The following is a 20,703-nucleotide window of genomic DNA, read 5'->3' on the forward strand; positions in this document are numbered from 1 at the left end:
TCTTCCATGTATAATGTTGATAATTCTCCCCAGTTCTATTGATTACACTCCAGAAAGTATCAAACATCATCCTATGTGTTCCATTCTCCCACTTCCATACCCATTCTTTATATTCTGTGTTATTCTTTGTACTATTCATATATATACAACTCCACAAATTGTCATGGTCGTGACCCCCCTTCACATGGTTTTCTGGGATCAGAGGGGTTGTAAAACTTATACCCACAACTTTCATGATATTCCCCTTTTGTTCTCTCTTCGTATGAAGAGGATGGGAAAAATGAATGGGTACAGGGAATCACACTACCATCTGAACAGGTAATACTGTTCTGATCCCATCTATCTGCATACTGGGCACAATCAATACGAGCTAGGGTTAAACTTGTGCACCACAAAACCTCACGGGGGAGTCTGAGCAATAAGTCCCTTAAGTCGTAATTCATGCAAATGTTTCATCAAAGCAAATACATATTCCCTTACAAATCTATCCTTGTTATCAACAATTGGATCCCAGTTTCCTTCCTGTATTCCCGGGTAGGGATGCCCATATAGAAGCTCATAAGGAGATAGGCCTACATCTCTGCGAGGTTTTGTTCTAATCCTTAAGAGAGCTAATGGTCTAGTTAGTTGTTTCTTAATTTCCTGATTCATTCTTTCTACTTTGCCTGAGGAAGGAGGATGCCAGGGAGTGTGAAACTCCCAAGTAATCTCCAGTGCTTTTATTAATGACTGCAAAACCTTGGCAGTAAAGTGAGTGCCTTGGTCCGAATCTATCCTCTCCACCATGCCATACCGTGGAATTATCTGTTCCAATAATATCTTACTAACTGAGGAGGCAGTAGCTCGTGATAAGGGAAAGGCTTCTACCCATGAGGTCAGGTGATCTACTATGACTAGCAGGTATTTGAGACTGCCCACTGATGGTAGTTCGGTGAAGTCCACCTGAATGCTTTGGAAGGGTCTGTATCCCGGGGGCCTGCCCCCTTTGGGGGGGTGGCGTTGAGCAGTCTTATTCGTCCTTCGACAAATCAGACAACCCTCCACCAATTGTCTGGCCAGTGTGTATAAGCCCGGTGACACAAACTTGGTCAATATAGCATCACACAGGTTTTGGACATCCCAATGACTACCTTGATGTAGGTATTGCAAGACTCGTCTCATCCCTGCCTTGGTCAGTACCTCACGGCCATCCGGGAGAAACCAGTGCCCTCCTTCTGTCTCCTTGGCTCCCAAGTCTTGAGCTTTTTTCTTCTCTTCCTGAGTATAGGATGGGGAGGGGAGATTGGGAGGCAAAGTAGGAATTAATACCAACATTGCAGTCTGTCCAGGTTCCTTTTCCCCAGCCTTCCTCGCTTCCTCATCAGCAAGGCAATTACCTCTAGCCTCAAAGGTGTTCCCTATTTGATGTCCTTTCACATGCACAATAGCAATTGCTTTGGGCAACAGTAAACTACTCAATACTTTAGTCAGTAGGGTGGTATGAGCTAGTTCCTTTCCCTTACTATTTACCATTCCTCTTTCTTCCCAAATTTTTCCAAAAACATGTGCTACTCCCCAAACATACTTAGAGTCTGTATATATAGATCCTTCTTTCCCTTCTAATAATTTTAAAGCTTGATGCAAAGCATACAGTTCACAAGTTTGTGCTGACCAAGTCTTAGGTAAGCTACTAGCTTGTACTAGAGAACTTCTATCTCCATCTATTATGGCATACCCATTCTGTCTCTTTCCTTCTATCACCCGGGAGGACCCATCTATAAACCAATTCACTCCCTCAAACAAAGGGGATTCTTGTAAATCCTCCCGCACTTTTGTCTGATAATCAGTTATATCCAAACAGCAGTGTTCCAAATTTACAGGCTCCTCAGGTGAGGCTGACAGAAAACTAGCTGGATTAAGGTTACGGTCTTGGGACAGTATTAAATCATCCTTTTCTAATAATATGGCCTCATACTTTAAAATTCTTGAATCTGTCAGCCATCTCCCAGCTCTCTGATTTAAGATAGATCGCACCTGATGAGGTACACACAATCAAACAGCCTCCAAAAGTGATTTTTCTACTTTCTTCTACTAGGAGGGCAGTGGCTGCCACAGCCTGTATGCAAGTTGGCCATCCTTTTCCAGATTCTGTGTGTTCTCACACACGCTTCAAATGGAGCTTTAATACTGACAAAGTGTGTCTCCAAGCATGAAGCTTGAGAGTTATTAACTAATAGCAATAATTATAAATGAAAGTAAACAACTTTAAAATTTTAAATGCAATAACCTTCCATAACTTTGTCTACTGGCTTCCCAATCATGCTAAACATTTTCTGAATTGGTATGGGGGAATAGATAGTTCAAGGTTCAACTTACCCATATTCCTCCCCTCCTCTTATTTTTCCTTTTTCCATACCTAAATCCAATCAATAAATACCTCTTCACATTCTTTCCCTTATGAATCCTTCCCTTCATCTATCTTCCTTTTTATATGAATATGGGAAGAAAGCAAAGTTGACTGACGCATTAGCAAATTACAGGGGGGCAGTCCCCTTGTCATAAGTACAGATACAGAGATTTAAATTAATGAACTGTCCATTTAGAGGTTCCATCTCATACAGCAGTCTGGGGAGAAATATCATCTTATGCAATTTTCTGATCTGGATGCTCCTTCAAACAGTCGTCAGCACAGCATCTCAGCATCTTCTTTTCTTTATCTTCTTGTAGAAATCCAGATGTCCACTCTCCTACAGAATTGAACTTAATACCATTTTAGATTACCAATCCTATCATTCTTACAAAAATCGAAATTGAAACTTTGACAAATTATCATTTTTTTTTTAAAGAAAAATAAGAAATTCACGTTAAAATGCAGCTTCTACATTTCACAGCAAGTCATTATTCATTCCCTCATTAGGAAGATGAGATTTCACTAAGGAGTCAACACCAGGCTCCAGTACTTATATAAATACAATAAATAATCATTCTTAACACAGTGCATATCACATCATAAAACAATTCCAACTTCTGATCATGTGATGCTTCTTTTAAAGCATTTACAATATAGTCTACAAACCATTTTTCATTTAGCATTAACCAACTAGGACAAAATAATAACTATGCATGCTAGCCTCACAAGCCCTTAACCTAATCATCTCCACACCATTACTAAGAATTAGAGGACCCTAACTTATTGTTGTTGTTCTAAAGTCCTAAACCTGTTAGCTCAATGTTAGACTTAACCTCAGATGTTCCCCTACCAACAATCTATTATTCAACAGATCTGGTATTATTACTTACAAAACTTCTGATTTTAGGAATTTGCCACTAAGAGTAGGGACATTGCAGGGAAACATCTCCCTTACTTCACGTCAGTTCCAGGCAGGAGTAGGTTGTCAACTGGCATTCAGCCAGGCTTCAAGTCTGCCAGGTGTCAGTGGGGAAATTGAGTCAGGAAAATCCTACCTCAGCCCAGACTGAACAGTCGCTCTCCCGACCTTCCCATGAGATCACCTTTTTGCAGTTCATACCAGCATCTCACAGGCTTATTGGCATCATGGATCAGTGGCTCAGACCACCTCTCTTGCTATCCACACCTGGAGTTAGACTCAGAAGAATAGTCCCACAAAAATCTTAAAATAGCAAGCTCCAATAATCAGTTTCAGACATGACTAATTTCACATTGGCCAAGGAACATCTTTGAAGCAGGTCTAAGTAGCCTACATGCCTTCCTATACATGTTCTAGTTCCTGATTGAATAACAATCATAAGTCATTGCTCTAATAGATTTATATCTGTTTCCCAAACTACTTTATCCCTTTCTAACCCTGCTCAATCTAAAAGAATGAGCTACACATGTGATAAGTTCAAACACTAACTTGAATTTTTATGTTCATGTAATGAATTCAAATCAAAACAATCATTTAACTTTCAATGCCAAATATTACCAGAGGCTACCTACCTCTAAGAAAATTAGACTGAAATTCTTTCCCCAAACTGAAGATGCCTCTGATTTAGTCTCAGTAATTAATTCAGTTAATTGTTTTAATACTAATTGCTTTTACATCATTTTGTAACCTGTAAAGATCTCACTCCAAGTTGGGACCTTTGTCCATTACCCCAAAAAGTTTTAGTCCCATTTGTCTAAAGGCCTTGGAAAACCTCACCTTGAAAACTCCTTGGTTTTTCCATGTCAACCGGCTCTCCTAAGGTCCACTCTTATCACTATACCCAAGTCTATTCTACTTCCCACTCTTAATTCTATCAGTCCAAATCTCCAGTTTACTGGCCACTCCCATCAAGACCATTCCTGGAGCTCCCAGACCACCTGGGGCCACCCCCCCCCCCCCTTTTTATAAGGGATTCCTTTCCTTTCCTTGAATCCCCCTGTAAATAAAATACAATTACAGCTAACTTTGAATCCCAATTTTGTTCTGTGTAACAATGATACAATATCTATTTATTCTCATTAGATTTAGAAAGAATGTCCCCAGGGATTTTATTTACTTCTTAGATCTTAAATTTGCCCTAAAGAGCCAATCACTGAAGATCATTTCTTATACATTTTCAAATTCTCACCAAAGCAAGTTCTATATACAATCTCCTCAGCTGCTGGAGCTGTACTTGTTACTAGCCTGAGGACTGCTTCTTTCCCCCACATTTTCACACAGTGTACCAGCTTTAGGCTTTAGCATTAGAATTACAAATGGCAAACATAATTTTGTAAGTGGTAACAAATTGTTTTAGCTATGAACCCGAACAATAAATTTCAGATGACATCAATTGTATTTTCATATCCTATTAGAGAAACTAAATTCTTCCCACTTTTGTAACTTACAAATACGAATTGGATAGGCCTTTCAAAAACCCATACGAAAGATTTTACAAAGTATTTCTTAATACAGCAAATATTTCTTCTCTTATGAACAGTTTACAATTTATCACAATCCCCTTGAAACTAATTGACAGAAATCACAAGACCTAAACCCACAGCCTTTTCATATTTGCCCATAAACTTTCTTTTACAAAAATAACTTTAGAGTAAATGCTTGATTCATGGCAAAAACAATTTTAGCTAAAATTTCCTTTTCAACAACAGAAATAAACTTTTAACATAATACATGCTCAGATGAAACAGGCTTGAAAATCACACCTATATATATATATATACCCGTACATTTTTAAAGCATTCTCATTTTCTTAATAAGAATGCTACAACAAGAAAACTCTTACAAAAAAACAATTCATAACAACTCTTTTTAACCAATTCACAAACTAGCTTAACAATGCAATTTCTAATACAATATTTAGATGGATTACCTAAAAATTTAAACTTATTTAAGTTTACTTAAAACTTAAAAGAAGCCATTAACCTATTCAGCTCTTTTTAAGTTTCAAATTATCAAATTTCTATTACATCTTTTTAAAACCCCAATCTATTAGATTAATGTTGCATCTAACAAATACCTATCCTTTTGTTAATGGAGCTAACATTTTTGGCAGAAATGCTGCTGGGTGTCTCTGCCCTCCTCTTATTTGTGCCAGGATTCCCAAGGCCACCCCTTTCTGGCCCTCCCACCCTGCAAAGAAAAAGAAAAACCTAAACTTATTATCTTTTTACTTTAAATACATTGTCTGGCATCAAATATATTGATCTAATTAAACCTAAATCCAAAACTCTCAGCTCTAAGTTGCTTACTTGAGATTTTTTTTTACTTTCTAATCTTCTGCTTACTTCCACCAAACTTTAATAAATTCTAACCTATCTGAAGCATTAAATTAAGAATGACACATTTCACCTATTCACAATTCCAAATATGACCAGAATGAATTCACTTAACTTTCTGTTATTTCCCATTACACTAAAATTTCTTCTTTTGGGTGAGGCAGGAAATGGTTAATTGGTTATTAACATGCCTCTTAGGTCTGAGGGAAAAAGAATTTTTTTTTTTTCTCTCCCTCCTTGTCCCTCCACCCCTCTGAAACTAGTCTGGAGGGGTTGAAGAAAGGGAGTAACAGGAATTTCAAGGACAGTTCAGCTCAGCCTTTCTGCTCCTGCTGGCTGGCTGGCTAAATTTACAACCTTATCAGATAAAAACAGAGACACACAGACTTTCATTCACACAGAAATACCAACACAACATATACAGACAAAACATTTAACAGAATAGAATAGGACATATAGGTTTAAATTTTTGTCACACCCAGTCCTCGGAGGAACCATATTTGGGCCAGATTGTGCCTCCTCCTCCTCCAATGTCTTTTCACCCCATGTGAAACAACAGTACTTAATCATCTTCTTCTACATTCTTTTCTCTATAATTTTGGTAATTCATGCCAATTTTGTAATCGGTTTCCCAAGGGACTATTTACCAATATCTCTTCCTGACTCCACTCCGAAGCTCTATTCCTGGACTGCTTTTGTCCCATTTTGGTCGAGGGTTGTCACCAACACCTCTGAGTCTGAGACTCAACGAATTATGCTAGCTCCCTTGCTAGCTTCTCCTGCTGGCTCCTTTGGTCGAGGGTTGTCGCCAACACCTCCGAGTCTGAGACTCAACGAATTATGCTAGCTCCCTTACTAGCTTCTCTTGCCAGCTCTCAGGTGAGGGTCGCCCGTCACCAACAGTCACCCAGCAAACGTTTTTGGGGGGGGCCCTTCACCCTGGGGTCCCGCAGTCCACTAATTTGGTTGGGAGTCGTCACCTTCTCCCCGAGTCTATCTAAGACTCAACGAATTGACCCCCAGACCCTCCCCCCCGCGCTTACCACTGGGTTGTATACGCGTACAAGTTGCCTGACTGCAAACTTCAACACCAACCGGTTGGCATTTTTACACACTTCACAGCTTCGGAGTCTTTGGAGTCCTTATCTCTATTCTTTTCTGTCTTCACTGAGTTCCTCTGCTTCAGGTCGTTACCTTGCAGAGAGGGAGGCCCGGCAGCTCCTTTCAAGGACAATGGGGAAATCTCCCCACGGGCGCCCAAGTCCTTGGACTGAGCTGTCAGCCGTCTCTCAGAAAGGTCACAGATCCCGGACGAGCCCCCAAACTGTGTGGGATGGCTCAGGTCCCTACATAAATCAATTACTCAGAGGCCTCTCAAAGTGATGACAGAAAAGAGTTTTATTTGATTCTCGAGAATCTGGACAATCCCACAGCAATTCACCTGGAGTAGGAAAGCTGAAGATAAAAATCAGGACAGTGATTTATAAACCCTAACGCAAGTCCCTCCTCCCCCCCACTGACCATTATCCTCATTAGCTGAGGATATGGTCTTACATTCTAGACACGAGATCTAACCAATCCCTTTGAAATGAAGACATCGAGGAATTACGCAAGTTTTGTCCAATCATTGAGACCCCAGTACACCACACAGTTTTATACCTTATATGGAACTATTCTATTCCAAAAACACTGCAGCCCCGAGCCTCCAGGCCCCACCTCACCCTTGGGAGAAAACCACAATCTGAGGAGTCTTCACCAAGTCTATCCCACTCACAGATGAGAAAACTGAGGCAAACAGAGTCAAATGACTTGCCCAAGGTCACATAGTGTCTGAGGCCAGATTTAAACTCTAGGCCTGACACTCTATCTACTGTGCCATCTAGCTGCCGCTGAAAAAGGCTCCATGATCTTTGAATTAGTTCAACCATTCTAGAAAACAATTTGGAACTAGGTTTGTTTGTTTGTTTGTGTAAGTGACTAAAGTACCCAACCCTCCAAATGTACTGAGGGATCTGGTTCATGACCAGAGCTTCCTGGAGGGGCTGAGGAGCTTGTTAACCAAGAGGTTGAAAACCCCTAAATACCTTTGAGAGACCAGAGCATGTGTGACATTCTAAAACTGATCCTGGCCATCTAACCACATGGTGAATGCAGACAGTGGAGGCATTCAAATGGCCTCAGTCAGCTATCACCAAGTCTCTGGCTTCAGTACATTTGGATACTTTGCTGTGGGACTCTTTTGCTAACAGTGCTATAGGAGAAGAGGACTTGGGGCCTTCTTCTCTCTTTGTGGCCATGTGGCCCTAAGAAATGGGCCTCTGTGTTTGTCTTTTTATATTCTAGGTGAAGGAATTCTAGCCTCCAATCTTGCGAATTTTTAAAGGTCTAGAAGATACCCTGGCATCAAAGTCCAGGTGTGCAGCCAGGACTGAATCAACATTTCTAGTAACAGAGTGGCCTTCAAAGTCCCTGGCTAATGGTAGCTGAGATGAGAATACAACCTTGGTGGGACTAATGTTATGTACGTACTGAGCTAAGAGTGTATCCCCCAAAGTGTGTGCTGGGAAATGTTTGTACAATTGTTCTCATTGCAACTTTGAAATAAATGTCCCTTTGTAAAAACTAATTGAGGTCATATAGTTAAATGGAGCCATGGTTGTCATCACTGGCACCTAACAATGGGGAAGAACATAGCTGATGGGAGCTTGAGCCCATAGTAAGGGAAGAGATACCACTAAATCCCTTAGGGTACCTTCCAACGAAGGTGCATGCATAGCAGGTCTGGCTCTGGGAGAGTAAGCCAGAGCGTTTCCCAAGGAGGACAAAGCCCAAAATGTCCCATATACAGATGGATGCTAATAACCAGCTCTCAAAAATGAATACATAATGACACACTTTGAAGTGTGATTTGTAATACTAACATTTTCTCCATCACTTTCTTAAGTCTAGACAATCAACAAAACAGAACCTCAAGCCTTGATCTGAAGTATTTTGCTGATTTTCAAGGTATTAATGCTTATGCTGAAATTTCAACAATCCGCTCAGCCAGTACATCCAGCTCCAGCACACCACTACATGTAATCCATGGGAGTGAGGAAAGGGCATCTCCTGCAGGCACTATTGCTCCCCCTGGGGCTGGACCTGTAGCTTAGGTGAAATGTTTGCTCCCAAAGCAGGACTAGTGAAAGCCCATTGTAAGGAGAGGGAAGCAGGAAGAGTACCTAAAGATTTATTCTGTAAAATTTGGATTCAGTTAAAAAGCCACATCTAAGATTTGTTCTGTGGGTTCAGATTTAGAAGGCCACAAGTGGCACATTCCCACCATGGTCTAGGTGATAATGCTTTAAATGTGCTTTGGAACTACTCAAGCTAAGTAACTTTAAACTGTATCTCATTTACATAGATCTCTATAGAACCTGAATCTTTAGACTTCCTCTAACACTAACAGTTCAAATATTTAAACAGATACTTAAAAATAATTATATGTGCTACGTTACAATGAGTAATATGGACCAGCAGAAGTAAAAAGGAGTCAAGGCTGAATCTTAGGCATCTGACGTGAGGAGGAAAAAACTGGGTATTTATCCACCCTTCTTCAATCGCCCAGGTAGCAGCAGTAGGTAACATACAAAAAGGTGTGGCTTATGAGACCACCTGGGGAAATTCCTGCTTGGAGGTGGAGGGTGGGTGATGGCATAACCTGGAAAGTACCATTTTTATCATCTGTTGCAGCTATACAAAAGTGCCTTGGAAATAACTGCGAGCTCTCTGGTTTCAGTTAGATAACCATTTCACTAAAGACTTTCTGACAGCCGAGGTCTAAGGTTATCTAAGACAAAAATTCACAGGGAGAGAAGAAACACTTGGGTGTGGTGGGGCAGAATCTAGAACCTTTGGAATGGGATCAGAAACTAAAAGATAACATCTAAAATAAGATGTCCAAATAAAGAGGCTTTGTAGAAACCTCAATTTGATTGTTCTGATTAAAAGGAAATGAAAACACCACCTACAAAAAATAGCAATCTCATATACGAGGAAGTGCACTGGCTTCCTAATGTACTAGAATGCAACTGAAAGTGTATGTGGATGTTCATTACTTCTGAGGAATATATCCCTATATTACTATTATAAATTTAGCTAAGTGGAACAATGCACAGAGTGCTGGGCTTGCAATCAGGAAGACCTGAGTTCAAATTTGGCTTCAGATACTTCCTAATCATTCATCCCTGGGTAAGTCACTTCTGTTTTCCTCAGTTTCCTCATCTGTAAAATGAGAATAACAGCACCTGCTTCTCAGGGTTGTTGTGAGGATCAGATGAAATACTTTTAAAAGCACTTAACAGTGTCTGGAATCTAGGAAGTACTGTATAGCTGTTAGCTATTATTATGATTTGCCATCTCTGTAAGAATCAGTTTAACATTTTCGGAAATCATTTTTTACTACCAAAAATTACATTTGTTTAACTGATCTAAAATAAGGTACTGATTTCCTATTGAACTTGGTCCATGGCAAATCCCTCTTTAGAGTCAACAGTAGCCAGTAGGCATACTTGTTTTCCACTTTCCTGACATTACTTTTCCATTTGGGATTATCTTACTGGAAGTGTTCTTCATGCCGGTCACTGAGAATACCTAGCTTTTCCAAGAAGAAGTTCAAGTATGAATCTAAAAAAACAGATCTTGAGAGACATGTTACATCACCTAACTTTACAGGCTTTAGAAAGATCTTTGACAATTTTTTAGTAACTGTTTGATTGTGGCTTGTAGAAACAATTTTAGGTAGCTTCTTTAACTTCATACAACTCTTCTTCAAAACGTTCATCTTTTATCATTTGCCTTGAGGACTCACTAATATCCCCTCTTTGATTTTAGCCTGTTTCCTGGAAATACGTTGTTCAGGTAAAGAAAACCTGTATTATTTGATCCATTACCTTGATAAAAGTTTTCATTACACCAAATGGAATGGTAAAGAAAGCTTTTTTTTTCCCTTAAATTTAAGTGTAAGAAAGGGTAGGAAGGAAGCAGGAGAGAGAGAGAGGGAGGGAGGGAGGGAGGGAGAGAGAGAGAGAGGGAGGGAGGGAGGGAGAGAGAGAGAGATCCTGCACTTTGAGTCCATCACTTCTCCCTCTAGAGAAGGCAGAATGTTTTATAAGTCCTCTGGGATTGTGGGTAGTTATTGTGTTAATCAGTTACTGTCTTTTAAAGTTGTTTGTTTTTACAATATTGTTATTGTATAAATTATTTCCTTGGTTCCATTCACTTCATTTGTACCAGTTCATACAACTCTTCCCCCATCTTTCTGAAACCAATCCTTTAATCATTTCTAATAGCATAATAATTCCACTATGGCATTCATATGCCATAACTTGTTTAGTTATTCCTCTTTCAATGGGCACCAAACTGGCTTCCAGCTCTTTGTCATCGTCCTTTCAAGTTCCTGGTGGTTTTGATATAAGCAGTTCTTCACCATGTAAAACAGATCATATAACCAGTGGCAGTGTGAGATAGTGTGTAGTGTGTTGACTTAGAGGAAATCCTTGATATATCTGTTAAGCAAAAAGAGTCATGGTTCGGTGTTCTTTTTGTTATCTCCAAATTACAGGAGTTACAGAAAATTCATCACTAAATCTTTGTTTACAAAGTGAATCAGCAAAATTAAGGTCCAAAGTATCTTAATTATCTCCAAGGTGCATTCCAGCTTCCACCTCCAATCCCACTGAATTTTTGATTAGTGAGATTCAAATTATTTTGCTCAGACCCAGACTTAGTATGTCACTTCCTAGACATCTTCATGCCATGCTGCTATATGTATACCCCCTTTCTAACTCCAGCTCTCAAAACAGTAATCAAATTAACATTAGTATTCCCAGAAAGAACATCTCATTCAATTCCCTATGATTCCATTTGACTTCCCTGCCCCAAACACTCCCTTATTGGAACTTTTCCAACGTAAAACGTAAGCTGTTTGACAGCCACTGTTTTGCTTGCATGTACTTGTAATCCCCACAGGTTGTAGCTGTCTGTTCTTCATTCTTAGCACCATGCTTAGAACACAGTAAGCACTTAATAAGTGCTTCTTCCTCCTTCCTTTCATTCATTCATTCTCAAGCCTTACACTAATTGCAACCAAAAGAGTTCATATTCTTAAAATTTAACTCTGCACATACCTAACAAAGATTATTCAAATGGATGACATACTTTGGTGGAATACTGTGAATTTAAGTACATGATACATTTACAAGTACAAAACCCTTGATTAAAAAAGATTAGAGATAATAACGTTTACCAAATGATACCCAGCATACAAATGACAGAACAGTTAGTTGAGCTTCATTGAGCTATTTATTCTATAACTATTGAGCTTCATTGTATGACTAAACATATACATGTCCCAGGATTTATGTGCCACAAATGTGGCACATAAGCTAAGACTTCACATGGTTTGGGAGAACAAACCAACTACTGACCTCTAACTATCCTTACCCACTTCTCCACCTCCACCCTCAACCAAATAACACTTATTCTTACCTCATATTGCATAATCCATATCAAAATTCATATCACTCAACATTTCGGCTTACACTTTTAAAATTTAGTATTTAAAATACATATAATACACAAAGAAATTTCCCTGACATAATGTATGTCAAAAGATATCATTTGCCTTTATATCAAGCAGATTTGCTACATTATCCGATCGATGAGAGATGATTTTAAAATACTAGCTTGGACTTTTTGGCAATATTCCTATATGTCTGCATTGACTTTCCAGTCCAAATCAGATGAATTGAGTTCAATCAAATCCTGAGTCTGACATCACTACCTGTATATTCTTGGGGGCTTCAGGTTCCTCAATTGTGAAATGAGGAGATTGAACCAGATGGCATCTAGTTTCCTTTTCAGCTTTAAATCTATATATTAGCAGCATCCCACAAAGCAAATGTCTCTGTTAACTTCAATTTGTTCTCTGAGAAGGACTAAGTCCAAGACTGGTTCAGAGACAAGCTTCTCTACAGGATCCTCGGTTTGCCCCAGGGAGGCATACTGGCAAAGAAGTGGCAAACAGTAGGCATGGAATGAAGCACACATTTTTTCAGACACAGCTAACATGTTGATTTGTTTTGCACAATTATATCTATTTATTATTAGGAAGAGCTCTGGGGAGAGGTTGGAAAGTCAATGTGAAATGACAGTGATTTTTTTTTTCAAAGAAAAATGTGGAAAGGTGAAAAGACCAAGAGTCATGAGTTGTACAATTCAAATATGGACAAAAATATTCTTCAACCATGATCCTATGGGTTGAGTAAACTTACCTTCCCAGAAAGCTTAAGAAACAAAATAACAGCTAAGTTTCCCACACCCTCCCCTAGAAGGGAAGAGGACAGCACACAACAGTTTTGTACAAAACAAGGTTCCACTTAGTTGGAAGATTTATTACTACAATTAAAGAAAGCCTTTGACCATCCAGGTAACACAGTGTGTGGCTGAAATAACTGCTTCAAAGTCTCTGATCAGGTCCAGTGACAAGGCAGATGAGGAGGATAGGAATTTGAATATTATGATAAGCAATTCTGCTATAAATTTGCCATAAAAAAAGAGACATGCAAGTCATGGAGGAGTATTTATTACCAGAGAGGAAAGGGATACACCCAGTCTTGGAATTCAGGAAGCACCTCTTTAAACTCATTAATATATTATCCTTAACCAGAGATTCAGCTGACACTCCTCACTATAGTCCCTGAGCACCCCCACTTCTCACCCTGACCCCCTACAAACACACTGCTCCTTTGTTCCTACTGGATCCCTGTCCTAATCTTTTATATGGAAACCGCAGCGGGTTTATGGTTTAGAAGAGGTAGAAGGAACATTCAGTCCTTAACTTAGAACACCCAACTGAACGTAAGCCAATTCCTCAGAAAAGACCACAACAGAATATAAGCCTAAAATAATCCAAATATCATCTCACATCAAATGCTACAAAAGTAAATCTCCTAGCCCCCAAAATATTCCTTCAACCAGGGCCATTCCTTAGGTAGGGAATTTACTAGATTTATCATCTGCTAAGAAGTTGGATGGTTGTAGATCCACTGTCAATCCAAGGATAAGCAGCTGCTGTCATGTTTGTGACTATGGACTTTTCATAAAACACCAAAGAAAACAGATATTGGATTCTTGACAGATAAGAAGATATTTTTTTGGGGGGGAAGAAATGTTATTTTCTATAAAAAGGCATGGTTAGACAGAAGAATATTGGCTACAATCACCTTAATCAAGCCAGCAGGTGATTCAGACTTCTATGAAAATTAGTCCCCCACCCCTATCATTTTCTGATTAAACTTCAGAGGAAAGCCAGCTTTCCTGAATCTGAATCTAAAGAGCCAATCCTTGGCACCTAGCAGAAAGGTCTCATAAGCACAAGGATCTTGTGGCACTGAGAATAATGACCCTCTAGATATCTGCCCCACTAGAATCTGTAGGACAACCACTACCCTCGGGGAGATTCAGCATGCAGGAGAAAGTGGGGCAGGAGATTTGAGAATGCAAGCTGATTTACTTAAGTGGAATATGCATCCCCCACATGAATGTTGTACCTGTAGGCACTGAAGAACTTCATGTTGCACATCTGCACAGAGATTGTGATATAACATTGACTTTTCCCTAATCCCACACCCATGAGTCTGTCCAAACAAAGAGAGACCAGGCCTTAGGTCTTAATGCTGCTAAGACTCAAATTTTGCTGAGATCCATGATCAGCCTGGTCTCAGGTTCATTTGATCCATCTGATGCACTTCAGTCCTCAGACAAACTGAGAGAGGTTGGGAACTTTGATGTTGATATCCCCAATATTGATGTTCCGAGGGATCTCAGGGAGATTAATGTTCTTCACTGCAGATACAGCCCGAGCAGGGGCTGCTGAAAGGCCACCCTAATGAAAGAAAAGAGATACAAACATGAAACAAAAGGACCACATCATCATAGGCTCTTGAGTTCCTGTTTAATGCTAAAAAACAGAACATGAACGAATGCTTATGGTCAATGCTAAACAAATTATGACCCAAGGATCGATGATGAAACTGAGGAGTAGAGAGGCTCAATTAGTCTAAGTGACATGAGTCAGGATTCAAACCCAAGTCTTTTGATTTCAAATTCAAAACTTCCCACAGCACCATGGTACTTCCCAGTACCATGTACCCAGTACTTCTGATTTTCTCCATCTCATTCTTCAAGTATAACAAGCAAGTCTTCATATAATAGTCTCAAAGTCCAGTGTAGGGAACTATGTTCTGCACTTTATTTGATATGGTTTCTCCATGCCTTAAGGCCATGCAGATGTGTTATTACATTTAGGGAAAGATCACACACTTTCTTCTAGGCCAGATGTCTTAGCAACTAAACTTTCATAGAAAACTAACAGTCACAGAGAAACCTTTTTTGGAAGGGGAATGAAACTGTATTGCTTTATTTTCAGTCATTTGCCAGTGGGACTGCAAGAGACAGGAAAGAGTTGGCTTTTGGAAATTTCACATGTCTATAATGTGGGAACCAATGACAGGCACGTGAATTTGGAGAGCCCTGAAGTGCAGTACAATTGGCAGCTTGTGTAATAAAAAGCAGATGAAGGCAGCTGGTGACCAAAAACTCCTCATCATCTACAATAGGGCTAGGGGTGGAGAGGGGAGATTAGGAGGACAGGGAGAGAGGCTGATTGTCAGGGATGTTTCTCAAGACATCCTTTTTCTAACTATTCATTTCCTGTATGTTAACACAGAGCTTACCCTCACCCAGCCAGTCTATTTTCCCATCAGCTATAAAACCACCTGATCTTGATTCCTTTGTTATTTCTAGCAGCCTGCTAGCCAATACTCTTAAAGAAACCACAACTGCCACTATGGCAGTAGTCTAGAAAGACTTCTATATCACAAACTTCCAGATTTCATGAAAGAGAATTTCTTGTAACTCAGCCAAATGGAGTCATTTAATTGCTTCAGGAAACCGGGAGAATTTGAGGGGAAATTTAGTATGTTAGAGTCAAACATTAACATTAACCCAAATCTAGCTTCTTACAAAAGATAGGAAACAGAAAGAAGTAACTGATTTTTCAATGTCATCTAGCAAGGCAGCTCAAGCAGCAAAGTACCCAGGAGGTAGCATGTGCCAGGCAGATCAAACCACTGCCCTGACCTTGACCACATTTTCCTTTAGGCCCCAGTGAAAGCAACCCATGAGAGGAATAAAAGAAGAGTTTCCTTCAAACCACCAGCCTTGCTTCTAGCTTACCTCCACAACCATTATTCAGGGATGCAACCCCAATGGAAAAATCTAGTGGTAGATATAAGCCCAAGTGTCCCCCAGATGATTCATTCTGCTTCCGGCCCCTACTATGGAGATGTCAATGGTCCTCTGGCCTTTTTAGGAACTACAGCTACTAAAGACCCAGAAAAGTTCTTGCCACCAAAGGCCTCGGCATGGTCAAATGCCTCAACATCAGAAATAATTATGGTTTTATCAATGAATATGGCACTGAAACAAAAAGAGGCACTGAAAATAGTGATGTCAAGGCACCCTAAAGTACATCTGCCTTACCACCGCACCCCAAGGAATACTGGGCCTCTCAATGGACCCACAGCTGGAGCCTTACTATGTGTGAAGTCTACTATGTGTAAGAATTTTCTTATTTTTCCATTTGTGTCCTCAGCACTTAGGACAATGATTTGCACAATTATCACTTAATAAATGCTTGTTCATTCATCCATGCAGAGGAAGGATATTTTTCCCTGAAATGGAACTGTTTTAACTCCAAGTGTTTGCTCCATTAAAGGAAGAAGATGTACAAACCAGAAAATTTCACCAGAATCTGAGTTGATCCAAGGCTCCCCCAGAAGGTCATCCATTATACATATGAAGCCATGTAAAACACATTTTCACATTAGCCATATGTTCCACATGTTACCCCCTCACAAAAAAAAAAAAGCGAAAAAATGAAAACAATATACTTCAACCTGTACTTAGAGTTCACCAGTTATTTTTCTGAAGGTAGATGGCATTTTTCACCATGAGTTCTTTGTCGTGGATCATTGTTTTGATCAGAGTAGCTGTCTTTCCCAACTGGTCATCATTAAACTGTTGCTATTATTATATACAGTGTTCTCCTGGTTCTGCTCACTTCAAGTGGCATCAGTTCATAAGTCTTTCCCAGGTTTTTCTGAAACCATATCCCTCATCATTTTTTAACTTAATAGTATTTTATTTTTTCCAATTACATGTAAAGACAGTTTTCAATATTCATCTTTGTAAGATTTTGAGCTCCAAATTTTTCTCCTTCCTGTCCCTCTCCCCAAGACAGCAAGCACTGACACAGATTATACATGTACAATCATGTTAAACATACATTCACATCAGTCGGGTTATGAAAGAAGAATCAGGACAAAAGGGAAAACCATGAGAAAGAAAAAAACAAAAAAGTGAAAAGAGTTCACTTTGATCTGCATTCAGACTCCACAGTTTTTTTCTCTGGCTGTGGTCAGCATTTTCCATCATGAATCCCTTGCACCTGTCTTGGATCACTACACTGCTGAGAAGAGCTAAGTCTATCATAGCTGATCATCATACAATATTACTCTTACTGTGTACAATATTCTCCCTGTTTCTCTCCCTTCACTCAGCATCATAAGTCTTACCAGGTTTTTCTGAAATCTGCCTGCTCATCATTTCTTACAGAACAATACTATTCCATTACATTCATATACTATAACTTATTCAGCTATTCCACAATTGAGGGGCATTCCCTCAATTTCCAATTCTTTGCCACCACAAAAAGAGGTATTAAAATTTTTATTCATGTGGGTCCTTCTCCCTTTTTATGATCTCTTTGGGATACAGACCTAGTAGTGGTATAGTTGGATCAAAGGGTATGCACAGTTCTATAGCCATGGGTATAGTTTCAAATTGCTCTCCAGAATGGTTGGATCAGTGCACAGCTTTACCAGCACTTCCAATTTTCCCCCATCTTCTCCAACATTTACCATTTTTCTTTTCTATCATATTGGCCAATCTGATTGGTGTGAGGTGGTACCACAGAAGTGTTTTAATTTGCATTTCTCTATTCAATAGTGATTTAGAGCATTTTTTCATATGGCTATAGACACCTTTAATTTCTTCACCTGAAAACTCCCTGTTCATATCCTTTGACCATTTATCAATTGGGGAATGACTTGTACTCTCATAAAGTTGATTCAGTTCTCGATATACTTTAGAAATTAGGCTTTCATCAGAAACACTGGCTGTAAAATTTACCGCCTAAACATTGTTTCTCATCTTTCTCCCAATCTTGGCTGCGCTGGTTTTGTTTAAATCTGACAGGCAGACTACTGCTTGCTGTACTAATTTGCTTCTGGTATCGTGCTTTATGTCTAAATCTTGTACCCATTTTAACCGTATCTTGGTATAGGCTGTGAGATGTTGGTCTGTTCCTAGGTTCTGCCATACTATTTTCCAGTTTTCCCAGCATTTTTTGTCAAATAGTGAGTTCTTATCCCAGAAGCTGGAGTCTTTGGGTTTATCAAATAGTAGATATGTACAGTCATTGACTTTGATTCATCATTCTATTTCTCAGCCAGTACCAAACAGTTTTGATGACTGCCACTTTATAATGTAGTTTTACATCTGGTATAGTTAGCTTGCCTTCCTTTGTATTTTTTTTTCATTAATTCCCATTATATTGACTGTTCTTTCAGATGAATTTTATTATTTTTTCTAGCTCTGTAAAATAATTTTTTGGTAGTTTGACTGGGATGGCATTGAGTAAGCAAATTAATTTAGGCAGAATTGTCATTTTTATAATTAGTTATGTCCATCCATGAGCAATAGATATTTTTCCAACTGTTTAGATCTGACTTTATTTGTGTGAAGTCTTTCGTAATTGTGTTCATATATTTCCTGGGTTTGTCTTGGCAGGAAGACTCCCAAATATTTCATATTGTCTACAGTTATTTTAAATGGAATTTCTCTATCTCTTGCCTCTGGGCTTTATTAGTAATACATAGAAATGCTGATGATTTATGCGTTTATTTTATATCCTGCAATTTTGTTAAAGTTGTTGTTTCAAGTAGTTTTTTAGTTGATTCTCTAAGTATATAATCTTATCATCTGCAAAGAGTGATAGTTTTGTTTCCTCACTGCCTATTCTAATTTAATTACTTTTTTTCTCTTATAGCTAAAGTTATCACTTCTAGCACAATACTGAATACAGTGGTAATAATGGGCATCCTTGTTTCACCTCCAGTCTTACTGGGAATGATTCTAGTGTTTCCCTATTATATATAATGCTTGCTAATGGTTTTAGATAGATATTAGTTATCATTTTAAGGAAAACTCCACTTATTCCTATGTTTTCTAATATTTTTAATAGGAATGGGTGCTATATTTTGTCAAAAGCTTTTTCTGCATCTATTGAGATAATCATATGATTTCTGTTAGTTTTGTTACTGATATGGTCAACTATGTTGATAATTTTCCCAATACTGAACCAGCCCTCCTGGATATAAATCCCACCTGGTCATAGTGCATTATCCTCATGGTAAGTTGCTATAATCTCTTTGCTAATGTTTTACTTAAAATTTTTGCATCAATATTCATTAGGGAAAGTGGTTTATAATTTTCTTTCTCTCCTTTAGTGCTTTCTGCTTTAGTCATCAGCACCACATTTGTGTCATAAAAGAAATTTTGTAGGTCTCTGACTATTTTTCCCAAATAGTTTATATAGTATTGAAATTGAATGTTTTATAAAGGTTTGGTAGAATTCACTTGCAAATCCATCTGGCCCTGGAGATTTTTTTTTTAGGGACTTCATTGATGGTTTGTTCAATTTCTTTTTTCCAAAATGGGGTTATTTAAGTATTTTGGTTCCTCTTTTGTTAATCTGGGCAATTTATATTTTTGTAAATATTCATCCATTTCACTTACATTGTCATTTATTTATTGGCATGTATTTGAGCAAAATAGCTCCTAATTATTGCTTTAATTTTCCCTTCACTGGTGGCAAATTCACCCTTTTCATATTGGGATCTATTCCAGGAGATGATCAGTGGATTCTTTCAACAACTATTTTACCCACTGGTTCTAGGAAATCAGGGAAGTTTTCCTTGATAATTTCTTTGAAGATGCTGTCCAGGCTCTCTCTATTTTTTTTCTTTATCATAGCCTTCAAGTAGTTCAATAATTCTTCAATTATTTCTCCTGGATCAATTTTTCAGGTTAGTTGTTTTTCTAATGAGATATTTTAAATTTTATTCTACATTTCATCCTTTTGATTTGTTTGACTGATTCTTGATGCCTCATAGAGTCATTAGGTTCCACTTGCCCAATTCTAATTTTTAAGAAATTATTTTCCTCAGCTTTTGTATCTCCTTTTCCATTTGGCCAATTCTACCTTTAAAGGAGTTGTTTTCTTTGGTGGATTTTTTCCCCCATTTGGCCAATAGTGTTTTTTAAGGAGTTGTTTTCTTCAGTCAATTTTTGTGCTTCCTTACCAAATTGTTGACTCTCTTTTCATAATTCTCCTGCATAACTCTCATTTCTTTTCCCAATTTTTCTTCTACCTCTCTTAATTTTTAAAATCCTTTCTGAGCTCTTCCAAGAGGATTTTTTGGGTTTGAGACCAATCCATATTTCCCTTTGAGGGTAGGCACTTTGATATTATTGTCCTCTTCTGAGTTTATGTTTTGAACTTCCCTGTTACCATGGTAGTTTTCTATGGTCAGAGTTCCTTTCTGTTTCTTACTCATTTTTAAGCCTATTTTGTGACTTCTGAAATTGAGCTCTGCTCCCAGGACACAGGGGGCACTGTCCTAATCATCTTATGTTAGGGGCTGGGGTCTGGTCACTGGCTTTCCACACCAGGGCTTTAGGTGCTTGTGGCTTGACCATTGCACTGGGGTGGCCTGGCCTAATTGGGTCTTTTGTGCTGGGGTTCCAGGGCTCACAGTCTGCCTTCTGCACTG

At 38.8% G+C, this 20,703-nt stretch overlaps 1 protein-coding gene across 2 annotated transcripts in view; it reads right to left on the minus strand.

The window, feature by feature from the left end:
• Nucleotides 1-13,099: 13,099 nt before the first annotated feature.
• Nucleotides 13,100-20,703, minus strand: part of LOC140510095 (AP-3 complex subunit sigma-2) — a 72,098-nt gene continuing 64,494 nt past the window's right edge. For both annotated transcript variants that reach the window (XM_072618427.1, XM_072618446.1), the window contains one exon: nucleotides 13,100-14,630. In XM_072618427.1, coding sequence (XP_072474528.1) covers nucleotides 14,502-14,630 — 129 coding nt within the window. In that variant the 3' untranslated portion in view covers nucleotides 13,100-14,501. The remainder of the gene's footprint in view (nucleotides 14,631-20,703) is intronic.

The sequence above is a fragment of the Notamacropus eugenii genome, chromosome 1 (genome assembly GCF_028372415.1).
Source record: "Notamacropus eugenii isolate mMacEug1 chromosome 1, mMacEug1.pri_v2, whole genome shotgun sequence".
Lineage (NCBI taxonomy): Eukaryota > Metazoa > Chordata > Mammalia > Diprotodontia > Macropodidae > Notamacropus > Notamacropus eugenii.